The sequence below is a fragment of the Tachyglossus aculeatus genome, chromosome 7 (genome assembly GCF_015852505.1).
Source record: "Tachyglossus aculeatus isolate mTacAcu1 chromosome 7, mTacAcu1.pri, whole genome shotgun sequence".
NCBI classification, from domain to species: domain Eukaryota; kingdom Metazoa; phylum Chordata; class Mammalia; order Monotremata; family Tachyglossidae; genus Tachyglossus; species Tachyglossus aculeatus.
This window is the reverse complement of record NC_052072.1, coordinates 5,373,176-5,394,352: the sequence shown is the minus strand read 5'-3', so window position 1 is coordinate 5,394,352 and position 21,177 is coordinate 5,373,176. Positions and strand designations below refer to the sequence as shown.

At 49.9% G+C, this 21,177-nt stretch overlaps 1 protein-coding gene across 1 annotated transcript; it reads right to left on the bottom strand.

Moving 5' to 3' along the window:
- Window positions 1-657: 657 nt before the first annotated feature.
- MAIP1 (matrix AAA peptidase interacting protein 1) lies at window positions 658-19,416 on the bottom strand. Its single transcript, XM_038749572.1, has 5 exons — window positions 19,150-19,416; window positions 15,481-15,552; window positions 10,492-10,618; window positions 4,343-4,490; window positions 658-934 (listed from the first exon to the last, which is right to left on the bottom strand). The coding sequence occupies exons 1-5, from the start codon at window positions 19,414-19,416 to the stop codon at window positions 856-858; spliced, it is 693 nt and encodes a 230-aa protein (XP_038605500.1). The 3' UTR covers window positions 658-855.
- Between the last annotated feature and the right edge of the window lie 1,761 nt (window positions 19,417-21,177).

Here is a 21,177-nt window from a genome sequence, read left to right as displayed (position 1 = left end):
TCAATCAATCAATCGCATTTATTGAGCGCTTACTGTGTGCAGAGCACTGTACTAAGCGCTTGGGAAGTACAAGTTGGCAACATATAGAGATAGTATGTTGCCAACTTGTACTTCCTGATTACCTTGTATCAACCACAGCACTTAGTCCCGACTCCGCCACATGTCTGCTGTGTGACCCTGGGCAAGTCACTTCACTTCTCTGAGCCTCAGTTCCCTCATCTGTAAAATGGGGATGAAGACTGTGAGCCCCACGTGGGACAACCTGATCACCTTGTATCCCCCTCAGCGCTTAGAACAGTGCTCTGCACATAGTATATATGCTTGTACATATTTATTACTCTATTTATTTTACTTGTACATATCTATTCTATTTATTTTATTTTGTTAGTATGTTTGGTTTTGTTCTCTGTCTCCCCCTTTTACTGTGAGCCCGCTGTTGGGTAGGGACTGTATATGTTGCCAAGCGCTTAGTCCAGTGCTCCGCACACAGTAAGCGCTCAATAAATACGATTGATGATGATGATAGTAAGCGCTTAACAAATGCCACCTGAATCATTATTATTATTATTACAGTGCCTGGCACATAGGACGTGCTTAATAAATACCATAAATAGCATTACTATTAATCATGATAAAGTGAGCAGTCAGGAGGCCGGCGGGGGGTCGAGAGGGGGGCTTTATTCCGTCAGATTGGTCTTCTCCGAAGCCAGGTAATTGAAAAATCAATCCCACACGTTAGATGAGGGGGACAACAGGGGATCACAGGGAGAGCAGTGATTCCAAAGTGTTCCAGTTTTCCGCCGGCCTCAGGGGCTGACCGTCTGTCCGTCCGCCCGTCCGTCCGGGCAAAGGCCGTTAGTCTAACAACTTTGGGTGTTCAATCCTCGAAATGGTCCAGTCCGGCTCCACTCCTTGGGTAAACTCCCTCTGAAACCTGGAAGATGGGAGACGGGAGAGACGGAGATTAGGAAGACGGGAGACGGAGATTAATCGATCCGCGCCGTTTGAATAACTGCGGTGTCCATTAAGCGCTTACCACGCGTCCGGCACCGCTCTAGGCACCTGGGATGAGGTCGTCGGGCGGGACCCGGCCCCCGGCCCCCGTGGGGCTCGCAGTCAATCAATCAATCAATCAATTGTATTTATTGAGCGCTTACTGTGTGCAGAGCACTGTACTAAGCGCTTGGGAAGTCCAAGTTGGCAACATATAGAGACGGTCCCTACCCAACGGTGGGCTCCCCGCCACCCCCGCTTTCCGGAGGAGGTCACCGGGGCCGCCGGAAGGGAAGGGGCAGCGTGGCTCAGTGGAAAGGGCAAGGGCTTTGGAGTCAGAGGTCACAGGTTCAAATCCCGGCTCCGCCACTTGTCAGCTGGGTGACTTTGGGCAAATCACTTAACTTCTCTGGGCTTCAGTGACCTCATCTGTCAAATGGGGATGAAGACTGGGAGCCCCACGTGGGGCAACCTGATCACCTTGTAAGCTCCCCAGTGCTTAGAACAGTGCTTCGCACATAGTAAGCGCTTAATAAATGCCATCATTATTATTATTATTAAGTGACTTGCCCAGGGTCACGCGGCAGACGAGCGGTGGAGCTGGGACTGGTAAGGCCAGGACTCTCAGACACGTGCTCTACCCACTGAGCCACGCTGCTTCTCTGCTGGGCGCTTCTGGTGCGCGGAGCCCTGTGCTAAATGCTTGGGCGAGTCCAGTCCAGTAGAGCGGTGGTGATTGAAACGGACGGACCCATTGCGGCCGAGGGAAGCGGGAGGAGCAGAGAGCCCCCCTAGGAGGGTCGCCCCGGGCCGGACCGCTGCCAGGTGACCGCAGAGAAGCAGCGAGGCCTAGTGGGCAGAGGCCGGGCCTCACAGTCGGATCTGGGTTCGAATCCCGGCTCCGCCTCTTGACTGCTGCTCTGTGACCCGTGTGAAAATGGGGATGGAGACGGACGACAGCATCAATTTGATGCTATCAAATCGGTCAGGGGTTCAAATCCCGGCTCCGCCGATTGTCAGCTTTGGGCAAGTCACTTCACTTCTCTGGGCCTCAGTTCCCTCATCTGTAAAATGGGGATTAAAACTGTGAGCCCTCCGTGGGACAACCTGATCACCTTGTATCCCCCCCAGCGCTTAGAACAGTGCTTTGCACATAGTAAGCGCTTAACAAATACCATAATTATTATTATTATTGACACTTGTCTCCATGTTTTGTTTTGTTGTCTGTCTCCCCCTTCTAGGCCGTGAGCCCGTCGCTGGGTAGGGACTGTCTCTCTCTGTTGCCGGACTGTACTTTCCAAGCGCTTAGTACGGTGCTCTGCACACAGTAAGCGCTCAATCGATACGACTGGATGAAGCCCAGGAGCCCCATACGGGAGAGGGACTGCGTCCCAACCTAATTACCTCGGATCTCTCCCAGTGCTTAGAACAGTGCTCGGCACGTAGCAAGTACATATGACCTCCCATCTGCGTCCTGCCTCTGGCCTGGAATGCCCTTCCTCTTCATAATAACAATAATGATGGCATTTATTAAGAGCTTACTATGTGGAAAGCCCTGTTCTAAGCCCTGGGGAGGTTACAAGGGGATCAGGTTGTCCCACATGGGGCTCACAGTCTTCACCCCCATCTTCCAGATGAGGGAACTGAGGCCCAGAGAAGTGAAGTGACTTGCCCAACGTCACACAGCTGACAATCGGCGGAGCCAGGATTTGAACCCACGACCTCTGACTCCAAAGCCCGGGCTCTTTCCACTGAGCCACGCTGCTTCACAAGCAACTGACGATCGCCCACCCCCGCTTCAGAGCCTTACTGAAGGCCGGTCTCCTCCGGGAGGCCTTCCCCGACTACGCCCTCATTTCCTCTTCTCCCCTCAATATTCACTCGTTCAACCGTACTTATTGAGCGCTTACTGTGTGCAGAGCACTGTACTGAGCGTACACTTTTAAGTCGCCCTGGTACTTGGATTTGCCCCCTTGGTTCCCCCCCGTCCCTCAGCCCCACAGCGCCCGTGTCCATCTCTGTCGTTTCCTTCTTTCAATTAACGCCTGTCTCCCCTCCGGTCATAACCTCGTTTTGGGCGAGGATTATGTCTACCAACCGGTTCTGCCGTCCCCTCCCAGGCGCTCAGTCCAGAGCCCCGCACGCGGTAAGCGCTCAACAAATACAACTGATCGACGGACAGACTACACATGGCGAGCAAGAAGCCGCCTGGGACTCAGCCGGGGGGACCTGGCTGAAATGGGGACCTAAACGGCTCGCCCGACGACCCGGTGGGAGCAGCGTGGCTCAGTGGAAAGAGCCCGTCCTTGGGGGGGGGGGGGGTCAGAGGTCATGAGTTCAAATCCCGGCCTCCCCACCTGTCTGCTGGGTGACCTTAGGCAAATCACTTCACCTCTCTGAGCCCCAGTTCCCTCATCTGGAAAATGGGAGATGAAGACTGTGAGCCCCATGGGGGACAACCTGATGACCTTGTCTCTCCCCCAGCGCTTAGAACAGTGCTTGGCACATAGTAAGCACTTAACACCATCATCATTACCATTTCTAGAGTCAGTAGGCCCGATCTCTGCCTTCGAGAAGCTACCTTCTAGTACCTTACTACCTTCTATTTATTAATTTATTTTACTTGTACATACCTATTTTATTTTGTTAATATGTTTTGTTTTGTTCTCTGTCTCCCCCTTCTAGACTGTGAACCCACTGTTGGGTAGGGACCGTCTCTAGATGTTGCCAACTTGGACTTCCCAGGCGCTTAGTACAGTGCTCTGCACACAGTAAGCGCTCAATACATACGATTGAATGAATGAATTTTATTTTGTTAATATGTTTTGCTCTCCGTCTCCCCCTTCTAGACTGTGAGCCCACTGTTGGGTAGGGCCCGTCTCTAGATGTTGCCAACTTGTACTTCCCAAGCGCTTAGTACGGTGCTCTGCACACAGTAAGCGCTCAATACATACGATTGAATGAATGAATTTTATTTTGTTAATATGTTCTGTTTTGTTGTCCGTCTCCCCCTGCTAGACTGTGAGCCCGCTGTTGGGTGGGGCCTGTCTCTAGATGTTGCCAACTTGGATTTCCCAAGCGCTTAGTACGGTGCTCTGCACACAATAAGCGCTCAATAAATACGATTGATTGATTGATCGTACATTCCACTGTACTCTCCCAAGCGCTTAGTACAGTGTTTTGCGCACAGTAAGCGCACAATAAACACGACTGGATGGACGAACGAGGCAAACCCGGGTCTTTCTGCCCCCCAGCCGCCCCCCGCTCCGCCATCATCCCTCGGGGCCACCCCTCGGGACCTCCCGCCTCCCCTCCCTCCTTCCCTCCCGTGAGCGGCGACCGGGCCTACTCGTAGTTAGCGTTGAGCAGCTGTTTGAATTTGGCGCCGCCGTCGCCCAGCTTGAACCGGAAGACCTTGGCTCCTCTGGGCGCCTCGTCGGGCAGGTCGGCGCTGGTTAGGTACCAAAAGCACATCAGGACGGTCACAAACTTCCTGCCTTGGGGGGAAGCAGACGGGCACACGGAGTCACTCGCGCCGCTCGGAGGGAGCCGGAACAGGGGCGCTCCGCCCCTCTGGGGTCGACCTCCTCGCTGTCATCATCATCATCATCAACAATCGTATTCATTGAGCGCTTACTATGTGCACAGCACTGGACTAAGCGCTTGGGAAGTACCAGTCGGCAACATCTAGAGACAGTCCCTACCCAACAGCGGGCTCACAGTCTAAAAGGGGAAGACAGAGAACAAAACCAAACATGCTAACAAAATAAAATAAATAGAATAGATATGTACAAGTAAAATAAATAGAGTAATAAATACGTACAAACATATATACATATATACCGGTGCTGTGGGGAAGGGAAGGAGGTAAGATGGGGGGGATGGAGAGGGGGACGAGGGGGAGAGGAAGGAAGGGGCTGAGTGTGGGAAGGCCTCCTGGAGGAGGTGAGCTCTCAGCAGGGCCTTGAAGGGAGGAAGAGAGCGAGCTTGGCGGAGGGGCAGAGGGATTGGGGGCATTCCAGGCCTGGGGGAGGACGTGGGCCGAGGGTCGATGGCGGGACAGGCCAGAACGAGGTACGGTGAGGGAACGAGGCCGTCCCTCCATCTCGTCCGTCTCGCCGCCGACCGCACCGCCCTCCCTCCTCTCATAACAATAATAATAATAATGGCATTTATTAAGCGCTTACTATGTGCAAAGCACTGTTCTAAGCGCTGGGGAGGTTACAAAGTGATCGGGTTGTCCCACGGGGGGCTCCCAGTCTTCATCCCCATTTGACAGGTGAGGGAACTGAGGCGCGGAGAAGTGAAGTGACTTGCCCAAAGTCACACAGCTGACTAGTGGAGGAGCCGGGATTTGAACCCATGACCTCTGCCTCCAAAGCCCGGGCTCTTTCCACTGAGCCACGCCGCTTCTCTCATCCCACAAACGATGACTCGCCCCATCTTCAAAGCCTTACCGAAGGCCCACCTCCTCCCAGGGGCCTTCCCTGACTGCGCCCTCCTTTCCTCATCTCCCACTCCCTTCTGCGTCGCCCGGACTTGCTCCCTTTATCCGTCCCCCGCCGCCGCTCACGTCCATATCTGCCATTTGATTTATCTGTAACGCTGTCCGTCTCCCTGCTCTAGACTGCGAGCTCACTGTGGGCAGGGAATGTCACCGTTTATTGTCGTACTGGACTTTCCCAAGGGCTGAGTCCAGTGCTCCGCACACGATAAGTGCTTAATAATAATAATAATAATGATGACGGTATTTGTTAAGCGCTTACTATGTGCAAAGCACTGTTCTAAGCACTGGGGAAGATACAAGGTTATCAGGTTGTCCCCCATGGGGCTCACAGTCTTAGTCCCCGTTTTACAGCTGAGGGAACTGAGGCCCAGAGAAGTGAAGTGACTTGCCCAAAGTCACACAGCTGACAAGTGGCAGAGCTGGGATTCGAACCCATGACCTCTGACTCCAAAGCCCATGATCTTTCCACTAAGCCGCAGCTGCTTAATAAATACAACCGAACAAATGAAAGGGAGGCCAAGAAACCACCTTAGGGTCCCCTACCTGGCCCCAATCCATCAGATTAGTCACTCGTATACACCGAGCGCTTATTCTGTGCCGGACACTGTACTAAGCACTTGGGAGAGGATAATAGAACAATATAACAGAGGCATTCTCCGTTCACAGGGAGTTTCCAGCCTAGAGGGAGGTTCCGGTCTAATAATGATAATAATAATGGGATTTATTAAGCGCTTACTATGTGCAAAGCACTGTTCTAAGCGCTGGGGAGCTTACAAGGTAATCCGGTTGTCCCCCAGGGGGCTCACAGTCTTAATCCCCATTTTACAGATGAGGGAACTGAGGCTCAGAGAAGTGAAGTGACTTGCCCAAGGTCACACAGCAGACATGTGGCGGAGCCAGGATTCGAACCCATGACCTCTGACGCCAAAGCCCGGGCTCTTTCCACTGAGCCACGCTGCTTCCCTCCTAGGACAGCCTCGCCAGAAAGCCGGGAAGCAAATGTGGATAATGCCCGGGTCCGGGAACCGGAGGACCTGGGTTCTAATTCCAGCTCTACCGCCTGCCTGCTGCGGGACCCTGGGCAAATCACTCCTCTGGGCCTCAGTTTCCTCAACTGCAAATTGGGGAATCGATAGCTGCCCTCCCTCCTCCTTAGACTGTGAGCCCCAGGTGGGACGGGGACCGGAGCTGGCTCGATTCACTTGTATCTACCTCTGCGCTTAGAACGGTCCTCGGCATGTAGTAAGCGCTTAAAAAATGCCATTTGAAAATTAAAAGCGATAATGAAAAAAGACAAAGATTGCTCGCAGCCAGGCCAGGGTCGGCCTGCTGGATTCTGATCCAGCTCCGCCCTGGGAGCCGGGCAAACGGGACTCTCCCCCTCGTCCCCCTCTCCATCCCCCCCATCTTCCCTCCTTCCCTTCCCCACAGCACCTGTATATATGGATATATGTTTGTACAGATTTATTACTCTATTTATTTAACTTGTACATATCTATTCTATTTATTTTATTTTGTTAGTATGTTTGGTTTTGTTCTCTGTCTCCCCCTTTTAGACTGTGAGCCCACTGTTGGGTAGGGACTGTCTCTAGATGTTGCCAATGTGTACCTCCCAAGCGCTTAGTACAGTGCTCTGCACACAGTAAGCGCTCAATAAATACGATTGATGATGATGACGATGATGATGACTCGTACAGGCCCGTGGTGGGGAGAGCCCGGGAAGCCCGGAGGGCTCCTGTCCACCTCGGGGTGGAGAAGGGATGAGGGACCGTTCAAACCAGCTTCTCCTGGGGGAATCTCGATAAATCCCCACTCCCACCACTTCCGGTATGACCGCTAGCCTTTGGGATTCAAAAATCAACTCTATCTTCTTCAACGGTATTTGTTAAAGCGCTCACTACGGGCCAGGCGCTGGACTGAGAAGCAGCGTGGCTCAGTGGGAAGAGCCCGGGCTTGGGAGTCGGAGGTCATGGGTTCAAATCCCGGCTCTGCCCCTTGCCCGCTGTGTGACTCTGAGCAAGTCACTTCACTTCTCTGGGCCTCAGTGACCTCATCTGTCAAATGGGGATGAAGACTGTGAGCCCCGCCGTGGGACAACCTGCTTATATCGTGTATCTACCCCGGAGCTTAGAACAGTGCTTTGAAAATAGTAAGTGTTTAACAAATGCCATTATTATTATTATTATTATTATCATTATTATTATCATTATTATTATTATTACTACTACTACTACTACTACAAACAAGATGATCACGGTGGACCCAATGTCCCACGTGGGGCTCACGGTCCCATTTTCATTCACTCATTCATTCATTCAATCGTATTTATTGAGTGCTTACTGTGTGCAGAGCACTGTACTAGGCGCTTGGGAAGTACAAGTTGGCAACAAATAGAGACGGTTCCTACCCAACGGGCTCACAGTCTAGAAGGGGGGAGACACAGAACAAAACAAAACATGTGAACAGGTGTCATCAGAATAAACAGAAGTAAAGCTAGGAGAATAAACAGAAGTAAAGCTTTGGACGGAGGAGGTCATCGAGGCCCGGACGAGTGAAGCCACTTGTCCCGGGTCGCCCAGCGGACCGGCGGCGGAGCCGGGATTAGAACCCGGGTCCTTCCGACTCCAAGGCCCCGGCTCTACCCACTAGGTCACACCGCTTCTCGGGTCGGCCGCCCAGTTGTGGGACCGTGAACCTCTCCGGGCCCGAGCGTCCGCAGTGGTGACGTCGCTGATTTTCCCACCTCTCCGACCGCGAGCCCTGGCGATGCTGCGATAAACGGGTTGGACCCGGTCCCTGTCCCACGCGGGGCTCACGGTCTTAATCCCCATTTTCCAGACGAGGTCACCGAGGCCCAGAGAAGCAAATGGACTTGCCCGGGGTCACGGGGCAGCCGGGACGAGAACCCAAGGCCTCGTGAGTCGGGGCAGGCTTCTTGGAGAAGAATGAGAAGGAGCGGGGTTATCATTTTTTTTTTTAACGGTACTTGTTAAGGGCTTACTTTGTGCCAGGCACTGTTCTAAGCACCAGGGTGGAGAGAATAATAATAATAATACTGATCATGGCTTTCATTAAGCACTGACTAGGGGCCGAGCACTGTTCTCAGCACTGGGGGACATCCCAGTTCATCAGGTTGTCCCACGCGAGGCTCACTGTCTTCATTCCCGTTTTACAGAAGCTGATCGCTCAGCCAGTCAATCATTCATTCACTCATTCATATTTATTGAGCGCTGTGTGCAGAGCACTGTACTAAGCACTGGGGAAGTACAATCCCACTTATTGAGCGCTTACTGTCTTCATTCCTGTTTTACAAAAGCTGATCGCTCAGCCAGTCAATCCCATCTATAGAGCGCTTACTGTTTTCATCCCCGTTTTACAGAGGCTGATCGCTCAGCCAGTCAATCATTCATTCATATTTATTGAGCACTGTGTGCAGAGCACTGTACTAAGCGCTTGGGAAGTACAATCCCACTTACTGAGCGCTTACTGTCTTCATCCCCGTTTTACAGAAGCTGATCGCTCAGCCAGTCAATCCCACCTATTGAGCGCTTACTGTTTTCATCCCCGTTTTACAGAGGCTGATCGCTCAGCCAGTCATTCATTCATTCATATTTATTGAGCGCTGTGTGCAGAGCACTGCACTAAGCGCTTGGGAAGTACAATCCCACTTACTGAGCGCTTACTGTCTTCATCCCTGTTTTACAGAAGCTAATCGCTCAGCCAGTCAATCCCACCTATTGAGCGCTTACTGTTTTCATCCCCGTATTACAGAGGCTGATAGCTCAGCCAATCATTCATTCATTCATATTTATTGAGCGCTGTGTGCAGAGCACTGCACTAAGCGCTTGGGAATTACAATCCCACTTATTGAGTGCTTACTGTCTTCATCCCCGTTTTACAGAAGCTGATCGCTCAGCCGGTCAATCCCACCTATTCAGCGCTTACTGTTTTCATCCCCGTTTTACAGAGGCTGATCGCTCAGCCAGTCATTCATTCATTCATATTTATTGAGCGCTGTGTGCAGAGCACTGTACTAAGTGCTTGGGAAGTACTATCCCATTTATTGAGCACTTACTGTCTTCATCCCCGTTTTACAGAAGCTGATCGCTCAGCCAGTCAATCATTCATTCATTCATATTTATTGAGCGCTGTGTGCAGAGCACTGTACTAAGTGCTTGGGAAGTACTATCCCATTTATTGAGCACTTACTGTCTTCATCCCCGTTTTACAGAAGCTGATCGCTCAGCCAGTCAATCATTCATTCATTCATATTTATTGAGCACTGTGTGCAGAGCACTGTACTAAGCGCTTGGGAAGTACAATCCCACTTATTGAGCGCTTACTGTCTTCATCCCCATTTTACAGAAGCTGAGTGCTCAGCCAGTCAATCCCACTTATTGAGCGCTCCCCCTTCTAGGTTGTTCTCCCCCTTCTAGACTGTGAGCCCACTGCTGGGTAGGGACCGTCTCTATACGTTGCCAACTTGTACTTCCCAAGCGCTTAGTACAGTGCTCTGCAAACAGTAAGTGCTCAATAAATACGATTGATTGATTGATTGATTGATTCTAGACTGTGAGCCCACTGTTGGGTAGGGACCGTCTCTATATGTTGCCAACTTCCCAAGCGCTTAGTACAGTGCTCTGCACACAGTAAGCGCTAATAAATACAATTGAATGAATGAATGAATGAACGAATGTCTCCATCCCCGTTTTACAGAAGCTGATCACTCAGCCAGTCAATCCCACTGATCGAGCGCTTACTGTCCTCAGCCCTTGGGAGAGTACGATGCTGCAATAAACGTCCCACGCGGGGCTCACGGTCTTCATCCCCATTTTCCAGAGGAGGTCACCGAGGCCCAGAGAAGCGAAGGGACTTGCCCAGGGTCACGGCGCAGCCGGGATGAGAACCCGAGGCCTCGTGAATCCCAGTCCTCCAGTCCCAGTCCCGGGGCCGACGGGCCCGGCCGCGTCCATCCGTCCCCTAGTCCGTACCCTGGTCGTCGTAGGTGATGGAGATGTCGCCGGTGGTGGAATAGACGATTTGGTCGGGCTCGGCGGCCAGCGCTGACTTCTGGAGGTCGGGGAGGGGGGGCACCTTGTCCTTCAGCATCTGCAGGACCTGCGGGGAAGCGGGGGAGAGGGGAGGAGAGCCCCCCGGGATCGGTCACTGCCCAGAAAGCTCCCGGCCACCACCACCCCCCGACCTAACGGCGTGTTTTCAGCCCGGGCCGTCCCAGTAAATGACGTCAGGAAGTCTCCTTACCGGTAGACACCAGGGCCCGGATATCTACGATTAGGACGGACGCTTGGCAAGGAGGCCAACCATCAATTATGAGAAATGTTGCCATAATTGGGGTCCCTGGGAAACGGGGGACCCTCCCCGTCACGGGAGCACCCAGCTACTCGCAAGAAATTGGCAAATTAAGGCACGGGGGGGGGAAACATAACCACTTTGCCTTCAGGGCGAGAGCTATCAGATTGGGAGATCAAATCATCATCAATCGTATTTATTGAGCGCTTACTGTGTGCAGAGCACCGGACTAAGCGCTTGGGAAGTCCAAGTTGGCAACATATAGAGACGGTCCCCACCCAACAGCGGGCTCACAGTCTAAAAGGGGGAGACAGAGAACAAAACCAAACATACTAACAAAATAAGATAAATAGAATAGATATGTACAAGTAAAATAGAGTAACAAATATGTACAAACGTATGTAAAAATATGGAACGCTTCAGATTGCGCCCACACAGAGTTCCCAGTCTAGTAATAATTAGAATCATGAAGATAATAATTGTGGTACCTGTTGAGCGCTTATTGTGTGCCGAGCACTGTGCTAAGCACTGGGGTAGATTCAAGATAGGCCCTACATGGGGTTCAAAGTCCAAATAAGCGGGAGAAGAGGGATGGAATCCCCCCTTGAAGATGAGGTACCGAGAAGGGAAGTGACTTACCCAAGGTCACACAGCCGACAGTACAAGTGCTTAGTACGGTGCTCTGCACGCAGTGAGTGCTCAACAAATACGATTGAATGAATGAATGAATGACAGGTGGCGGATCCGGGATTCGAACCCGGGCTCTCTCCACTAGGCAGCGCGGTTGACCTGGGTTCCGATCCCGCCACCGCCACCTGCTTGCTGCGTGACCTTGAGGAAGTCACTCTACCCTTCGGGGCTCAGGGTCCTCATCTTTAAAATGGGGTTGAAACACATGTCCTCCCTCCCCCATAGACGGTGTCTGTCAGTCAGTGGGAAGTGGCGCGGCTCATCATCATCATCAATCGTATTTATTGAGTGCTTACTGTGTGCAGAGCACTGTACTAAGCGCTTGGAAAGTACATGCTGGCAACATATAGAGACAGTCCCTACCCAACAGTGGGCTCACAGTCTAAAAGGGGGAGACAGAGAACAAAACCAAACAGACTAACAAAATAAAATAAACAGAATAGATATGTACAAGTAAAGTAAATAAATAGAGTAATAAATATGTACAAACATATATACATATATACAGGTGCTGTGGGGAAGGGAAGGAGGTAAGATGGGGGGGATGAAGAGGGGGACGAGGGGGAGAGGGAGAGTGGAAAGAGCCCAGGCTTGGGAGTCAGAGGTCACGGGTTCGAATCCCGGCTCCGCCACTTGTCAGCTGGGTGACTTTGGGCAGGTCGCCTCACTTCTCTGGGCCTCAGAGCCCTCATCTGTAAAATGGGGATTAAGACTGTGAGCCCCGCGTGGGACAACCTGATCACCTTGTATCCCCCCCAGCGCTTAGAACAGTGCTTTGCACATAGTAAGCGCTTAACAGATGCCATCATTATTATTATTATTATTATAAATTCTGTTGAGATAAGACACCTCCCTCCAGCAAAGCATTGCCTCCCTTGAATGGTTGCCTTCCTCAATCTAAGGGTTGGCCAGCCGGCTCTCGCCGCAGACTTGACTGTCAATCAATCAATCGTATTTATTGAGCGCTTACTGTGTGCAGAGCACTGTACTAAGCGCTTGGGAAGTACAAGTTGGCAACATATAGAGACAGTCCCTACCCAACAGTGGGTTCACTGTCCCCACCCCAGGGGTCAGTCCGGCCGCCGCGGTCGCTAGACGCGGGGGGAGCAGAGGAGAAGCGCGTATTTATTGAGCGCTTACTATGTGCCGAGCACTGGATTAAGCGTTTGGAAAGTACAATTTGTTAAGAGAGAGAGATGATCCCTAATCTCTAACCAACAAGGGGCTCACGGTCTAGTCAACGTGCATGCCGGGCACGGGGTGGGGGCAGGCGAGGAAACCGTTTGACGGCTGGGACCGTTCGTGCCGTCAGCCAATCGATCCTATTTATTGAGCGCTCGCTAATAATAATAATTATTACGGTATTTGTTGGGCGCTTACTAGGTGCCAGGCGCTACACTAAGCGCTGGGATGGATCCGAGCAGATCGGATCGGACGCTGCACTGAGCAGTCGGGAGGAGGCCAAACAACAGGGGAAGCAGCGTGGCTCGGTGGAAAGAGCCCGGGCTTTGGAGTCAGTGGTCATGGGTTCAAATCCCGGCTCCGCCAATTGTCAGCCGTGTGACTTTGGGCAAGTCACTTCATTCATTCAATTGTATTTATTTATTGAGCGCTTACTGTGTGCACAGCACTGGACGAAGCGCTTGGGAAGTACAAGTTGGCAACATCTAGAGACGGTCCCTACCCAACAGCGGGCTCACAGGCTAGAAGGGGGAGACAGACAACAAAACAAAACATATTAACAAAATAAAATAGAATAAATATGTACAATAATAGTAATAATAATGGCATTTATTAAGTGCTTACTATGTGCAAAGCACTGTTCTAAGCACTGGGGAGGTTACAATCAATCAATCAATCGTATGTATTGAGCACTTATCGTATGCACAGCACTGTACTAAGCGCTTGGGAAGTCCAAGTTGGGAACATATAGAGACGGTCCCTACCCACCAGTGGGCTCACAGTCTAAAAGGGGGAGACGGAGAACAAAACCAAACATACTAACAAAATAAAATAAATAGAATAGATATGTACAAGTAAAATAAATAGAGTAATAAATGCGTACAAACATATATACATATATACAGGTGCTGTGGGGAGGGGAAGGAGGTGAGGCGGGGGGGAGGGAGCGCTTCACTTCTCTGCACCTCAGTTCCCTCATCTGGAAAATGGGGGTGAAGACTGTGAGCCCCCCCATGGGACAACCTGATCACTTTGTAACCTCCCCAGCACTCAGACAGTGCTTTGCACATAATAAGCGCTTAATAAAAAAACGTCACTATTATTATTATTATTATTAACAGAGTGAGTAGACACGTTCCCAGTCCACAGCGAGCTCCCCGGTCTAGAAGGTGGAAAACTGTCCCTGGTTCCCCTGGGAGCCAGGGAAAAGCAGGTGTCATCCTCATTCCAGAGTCTCCGTGGGAAGACGCTGAGGCCCAGAGAGATTAAAGAACTTACCCCAGGTCCCACGGCGAACCCCGAAAGTACATCTGCATCCTAATGCGCAGCCTACCCAAACTAGCTCTCTTCCCCCCTTCCAAGCCCTCCTGAGAGCTCACCTCCTCCAGGAGGTCTTCCCACACTGAGCCCCCTTTTCCCTCTCCTCCTCCTCCCCTCCCCATCGCCCCGACTCCCTTCCCCGCCCCACAGCACTGGTATATATTTGTACCTACTTATTATTATATTAATTTTTATTAATGATGTGCATATATCTATAATTCTACTTATCTATTTTGATGCTATTGACGCCTGTCTACTTGCTTTGTTTTGTTGTCTGTCTCCTCCCTTCTAGACCGTGAGCCCGTTGTTGGGTAGGGACCGTCTCTATCTGTTGCCGACTTGGACTTCCCAAGCGCTTAGTACAGTGCTCTGCACACAGTAAGCGCTCAATAAATACGATTGGATGACTAAGACTTCTTCCCAGACTAAGCCCTCCTTTTCCTCTGTTCCCTCCACATCACCCCGACTCGCTTCCTTTACTCTGTTGCTGTACTGTACTTCCCAAGAGCTTAGTCCAGTGCTCTGCACACAGTAAGCGCTCAATAAATACGGCTGAATGAATACCCCCCTTTCCCCCATAGCACTTGTGCATATATGTACATGTATTATGTATGTACATATGTATTATGTACATATGTATGTGTGCTATAATTGTATTTATTTATATTAATGATGTGCATATAGCTATAACTATTTATTTATATCGATGCTACTGATGCCTGTCTCTCCCCCCTTCTAGACTGTGAGCCCACTGTGGGGCAGGGATTGTCTCTCTTTGTTGCCGAATGGTTCTTTCCAAGCGCTTAGTACAGTGCTCTGCACACGGTAAGCACTCAATAAATGACTGGATGAATACCCCATTTCCCCCATAGCACTTGTGCATATATGTACATATTTATAATTCTATTTATATTAATGACGTGCATATATATCTATAATTCTATTTATTTCTATCCATGCTATTGATGCTTGTCTCTCCCCCCTTCTAGACTGTGAGCCCACTGTGGGGAAGGGATTGTCTCTCTTTGTTGCCAAATGATCCTTTCCAAGCACTTACTACAGTGCTCTGCACACAGTAAGCGCTCAATAAATATGATTGAATGAATACCCCGTTTCCCCCACAGCACTTGTGCACATACGTACATATTTACAATTCTATTTATTTATATTAACGACGTGCATATATATCTATAATTCTATTTATTTATATCCATGCTACTGATGCCTGTCTCTCCCCCCCTTCTAGACTGTGAGCCCACTGTGGGGCAGGGATTGTCTCTCTTTGTTGCCGAATAGTCCTTTCCAAGCGCTTAGTCCACTGCTCTGCACACAGTAAATGCTCAATAAATACTACTGAATAAATGAATGATGCACGCCTGCTCCCTAAACATTTACACCGAGGCACGCTTCTCGCTTTCTGGTTAAATGTAGTTTACTAGAAATGCCAAGATGAATAAAAATGAACGGGGCATCCTTACCTCCTTGCTCACAAGCTCTTCCAACAAATCAAATTTACACTGAGACAGCAGCTTAGATACATGAGCGAAAGCCTGAAAAACACAACACACAATCCATCAAACAACGGTATTTCTGGAGAACTTCTCTGTGCCTCAGTTACCTAAGCGCTTAATGCAGTGCTCTGCAGAGTAAATGCTCAATAAATACGACAATGAATGAATGAACTTCTCTGTGCCTCAGTTACCTAAGCGCTTAGTCCAGTGCTCTGCACACAGTAAGCACTCAATAAATACGATTGGATGAATGAACTTCTCTGTGCCTCAGTTACCTAAGCACTTAGTCCAGTGCTCTGCACACAGTAAGTGCTCAATAAGTACGACTGAATGAACGAAATTCTCTGTGACTTAGTTACCTAAGCGCTTAGTCCAGTGCTCTGCATGCAGTACACGCTCAATAAATACGACTGAATGAATGAATGAACTTCTCTTTGCCTCAATTACCTAAGCGCTTAGTCCAGTGCTCTGCCCGCAGTAAACGCTCAATCAATACAAGTGAATGAATGAACAAACTTCTCTGTGCTTCAGTTACCTAAGTGCTTAGTACAGTGCTCTGCACGCAGTAAGCACTCAATAAATATGATTGAATGAATGAACAAACTTCTCTGTGCCTCAGTTACTTAAGTGCTTAGTCCAGTGCTCTGAACACAGTAAGCGCTCAATAAATACGACTGAGTGAACGAACTACTCTGTGCCTCAGTTACCTACGTGCTTAGTCCAGTGCTCTGCACACAGTAAGCGCTCAATACGACTGAATGAATGAATGAACGAACTTCTCTGTGCCTGTTACTTAAGCGCTTAGTACAGTGCTCTGCACAGAGCACTGCACAGAGCGTTCGCTCAATACGATTGAATGAATGAATTAATGAACGAACTTCTCTGTGCCTCAGGTACCTAAGTGCTTACCTAAGTGCTTAGTACAGTGCTCTGCACAGAGTAAGCGCTCAATAAATACGATTGAATGAATGAATGAATGAACTTTTCTGTGCCTCATGTACCTAAGCGCTTAGCACAGTGCTCTGCACAGAGTAAGTGCTCAATAAATACGATTGAATGAATGAACGAACTTTTCTGTGCCTCACGTACCTAAGTACTTAGCACAGTGCTCTGCACAGAGTAAGCGCTCAATAAATACGATTGAATGAACGAACTTTTCTGTGCCTCATGTACCTAAGCGCTTAGTACAGTGCTCTGCACAGAGTAAGCGCTCAATAAATACGATTGAATGAACAAACTTTTCTGCGCCTCACGTACCTAAGCGCTTAGTACAGTGCTCTGCACAGAGTAAGTGCTCAATAAATACGATTGAATGAATGAACGAACTTTTCTGTGCCTCACGTACCTAAGCGCTTAGTACAGTGCTCTGCACAGAGTAAGCGCTCAATAAATACGATTGAATGAATGAACTTCTCTGTGCCTGTTACCTAAGCGCTTAGCACAGCACTCTGCACAGCGTAAGCTCTCAATAAATACGACTGGGTGAATGAACGAACGAACTTCTCCGTGCCTCAGTTACCTTAAGTGCTTAGTCCAGGGCTCTGCACACAGTAAGCGCTCAATAAATACAACTGAATGAATGAAGGCACAAACTTCTCTGTGCCTCAGTTACCGAAGCGGTTAGTGCAGTGCTCTGCACGCAATAAGCGCTCAATAAATACGACTGAATAAATGAATGGACGAACTTCTCTGTGCCTCAGTTACCTAAGCACTTAGTACACTGCTCTGCACGCAGTAAGCGCTCGATAAATACGACTGAATAAATGAATGGATGAAGGAACTTCTCTGTGCCTGTTACCTAAGCGCTTAGTCCAGTGCTCTGCACACAGTAAACGCTCGATAAATACGATCGAATAAATGAATGAATGAATGAACAAAAACGACTGAATGAATGAATGAATGAGAAAATGCCATCATTAATGAATTAATGAGCAAATGGCCTCGTTACGATTATTATTATTTCAATGATTCTTCTGACTCTCCTGATGGACTTCTAGCGCTTAGAACAGATTTATTACTCTATTTTACTTGCACCGATTTACTTTATTTGTTTTATTTTGTTAGTATGTTTTGTTTTGTTCTCTGTCTCCCCCTTCTAGCCTGTGAGCCCGCTGTTGGGTAGGGACCGTCTCTAGATGTTGCCAACTTGGACTTCCCAAGCGCTTAGTCCAGTGCTCTGCACACGGTAAGCACTCAATAAATAAATACGATTGAAGGAATGAATGAATTCTATTTTATTAGTATGCTTGGTTTTGTCATCCGTCTCCCCCTTCTAGACCGTGAGCCCGCTGTTGGGTAGGGACCGTCTCTAGATGTTGCCAAGTTGTCCTTCCCAAGCGCTTAGTCCAGTGCTCTGCACACAGTAAACGCTCAATAAATACGATTGAAGGAATGAATGAATTCTATTTATTTTGTTAGTATGTTTTGTTTTGTTGTCTGTCTCCCCCTTCTAGACTGTGAGCCCGCTGTTGGGTAGGGACCGTCTCTAGATGTTGCCGACTTGTCCTTCCCAAGCGCTCAGTCCAGCGCTCTGCACACAGTAAGCGCTCAATAAATACGACTGAATGAATGAATACATGCATATACGCTTGTACATACTTATTACTCTATTTATTTTCCTTGTCCATATCTATTCTATTTATTTTATTTTGTTAGTATGTTTGGTTTTGTTCTCTCTCTCCCCCTTCTAGACCGTGAGCCCGCTGTTGGGTAGGGACCGTCTCTATCTGTTGCCAGCTTGTACTTCCCAAGCGCTTAGTCCAGTGCTCTGCACACGGTAAGAGCTCAATCAATGCGATTGAAGGAATTAATGAATTCTATTGATTTTGTTAGTATGTTTTGTTTTGTTGTCTGTCTCCTCCTTCTAGACTGTGAGCCCGCTGTTGGGTAGGGACCGTCTCTCTCTGTTGCCAAGTTGTACTTCCCAAGCGCCTAGTCCAGTGCTCTGCACACAGTAAACGCTCAATAAATACGATTGAAGGAATTAATGAATTCTATTTATTTTGTTAGTATGTTTTGTTTTGTTGTCTGTCTCCCCCTTCTAGACTGTGAGCCCGCTGTTGGGTAGGGACCAGTCTCTCTATGTGTTGCCAACTTGTCCTTCCCAAGCGCTCAGTCCAGCGCTCTGCACACAGTAAGAGCTCAATAAATACGACTGAATGAATGAATACATGCATATACGCTTGTACATACTTATTACTCTATTTATTTTACTTGTCCATATCTATTCTATTTATTTTATTTTGTTAGTATGTTTGGTTTTGTTCTCTGTCTCCCCCTTCTAGACTGTGAGCCCGCTGTTGGGTAGGGACCGTCTCTATCTGTTGCCAACTTGTACTTCCCAAGCGCTTAGTCCAGTGCTCTGCACACAGTAAGCGCTCAATAAATATGATTGAAGGAATTAATGAATTCTATTGATTTTGTTAGTGTGTTTGGTTTTGTTCTCTGTCTCCCCCTTCTGGACTGTGAGCCCACTGCTGGGTAGGGACCGTCTCTCGATGTTGCCGGCTTGTCCTTCCCCAGCGCTTAGTGCAGTGCTCCGCACACAGCCGGCGCTCCATAAATGCGACTGAAGGCCTGACTTCTATTTCTTTTATTTGCAACGAGCCGAGTTCGCCTGGTGCCGCGGTGGCTGACCTGCGTGGCCGCGGGGGCGAAGGTGCGGACGGAGAAGTTTGGGTCGCAGGCGGCGCGGACCAGGGCGGCGCGCAGCCGGGTCCGCACCCAGCGCAGGGGGCTCCCCACACCCACCACCACCACCGCCGCCGCCGCCGAGGAGCCCTCCGGGGGGCCGCCCCCGGGGACCAAACCCCCCGAGCCCCGCGCCGCCACCGCGCCGGGGACCCCCAGCGCCCGGGGCAGCGCAGGACGCACCGCCCGGCACAGCCCCGCCGACCCCCACATCGCCCCCCACCGGCACAACTCGCACCCGGAAGCGCTCACACACAAACCCGTCCGGCCGGAAACACACACCCCCTTACAGACAGGAAATGGCTCACACAAAAACCCGTCCGGCAGGAAACATACCCCCCCGACCGGAAATGGCTCCCAGACAACCCGTCCGGCCGGAAACACACCCCCAGACCGGAAACGGCTCGCACACGAACCCGTCCGGCCGGAAACACACTCGCGCGAGCGCGCACGCACGCGCACACACACACACACACACACACACACACACACACACACACACACACACACACACACAGACCGGAAATGGCTCCCAGACAAACGCGTCCGGCCGGAAACACACACACCCCCCCCCCAGACCGGAAACGGCTCACACGCAAACCCGTCCGGCCGGAAACACCCCCCCGACCGGAAATGGCTCTCAGACAAACCCATCCGGCCGGAAAAACACACACACACACACACACACACACACACACACACACACACACACACACACGCGCGACCGGAAATGGCTCCCAGACAAACCCGTCCGTCTGGAAACACACCCCCCCCAGACCGGAAATAGCTCCCAGACAAAACCGTCCGACCGGAAACACACACACCACCAGACCGGAAATGGCTCCCAGACAAACCCGTCCAGGCCGGAAACACTCGCCCCCCCCACCAGACCCGGAAGGGCTCATGCACAATCCCGTCAATCAATTAATCGTATTTATTGAGGGCTTAATGTGGGCAGAATCCAGAATCACTCCCCCAGACCCGGAAGGGCTCTCACACAAAACCGTCCGGCCAGAAACAACCACCTTCCTCAGGCACGGAAATGGCTCACACACAAACCCGTCCGACCGGAAACAACCTCCCCGAACCGGAAAGGGCTCACTCACAAACCCGTCCGGCCGGAAACAACCCCCTACCCGGAAACGGCTCACACACAAACCCGTCCGGACGGAAACACCCCCCGAACCGGAAATGACTCACACACAAAACCATCCGGTCAGAAACAAAACTTCCGCTGGTAGGTATAAATCCGCACAAAAGGGGGGAAGAGGGGCGGAGGAGAAGAACCTGTAGATATGTATAGATGTTTGTACACATTTATTACTTTATTTACTTATTTATTTTACTTGTACAAATTTATTCTATTTATTTTATCTTGTTAATAGGTTTTGTTTTGTTGTCCGTCTCCCCCTTCTGGACTGTGAGCCCGCGGTTGGGTAGGGACTGTCTCTATATGTTGCCAATTTGTACTTCCCAAGCGCTTAGTACAGTGCTCTACACATAGTAAGCGCTCAATAAATACGAATGAATGAATGAATGAATTATAGTCCTCTACAGCCCGTTGTTGGTTAGGGACCGTCTCTAGATGTTGCCGACTTGTACTTCCCAAGCGCTTAGTACAGTACTCTACACATAGTAAGCGCTCAATAAATACAATTGAATGAATGAATGAATTACAGCCCTATACAGCCCACTGTTGGGTAGGGACCGTCTCTAGATGTTGCCAACTTGGACTTCCCAAGAGCTTAGTCCAGTGCTCTGCACATAGTAAGGGCTCAATAAATATGAATGAATGAATTATAGCCCTAAACAGCCCGTCGTTGGGTAGGGACCGTCTCTAGATGTTGCCGACTTGTGCTCAATAAATACGATTGAATGAATGAATGAATGAATGAATTATAGCCCTATACAGTCCGTTGTTGGGTAGGGTAGGGACCGTCTCTAGATGTTGCCGACTTGTGCTTCCCAAGCGCT

What these genes read in the sequence shown, in the direction of transcription:
- MAIP1 (XM_038749572.1), bottom strand. Translation starts at nt 19,416, where the DNA reads ATGTGGGGGTCGGCGGGGCTGTGCCGGGCGGTGCGTCCTGCGCTGCCC. An exon ending in AAGAGCTTGTGAGCAAGGAG is followed by an intron (nt 10,619 to 15,480) that starts GTAAGGATGCCC and finishes GCTTCCCCGCAG; the next exon opens with GTCCTGCAGATGCTGAAGGA. An exon ending in CTGCTCAACGCTAACTACGA is followed by an intron (nt 935 to 4,342) that starts GTAGGCCCGGTC and finishes CCCATCTTCCAG; the next exon opens with GTTTCAGAGGGAGTTTACCC.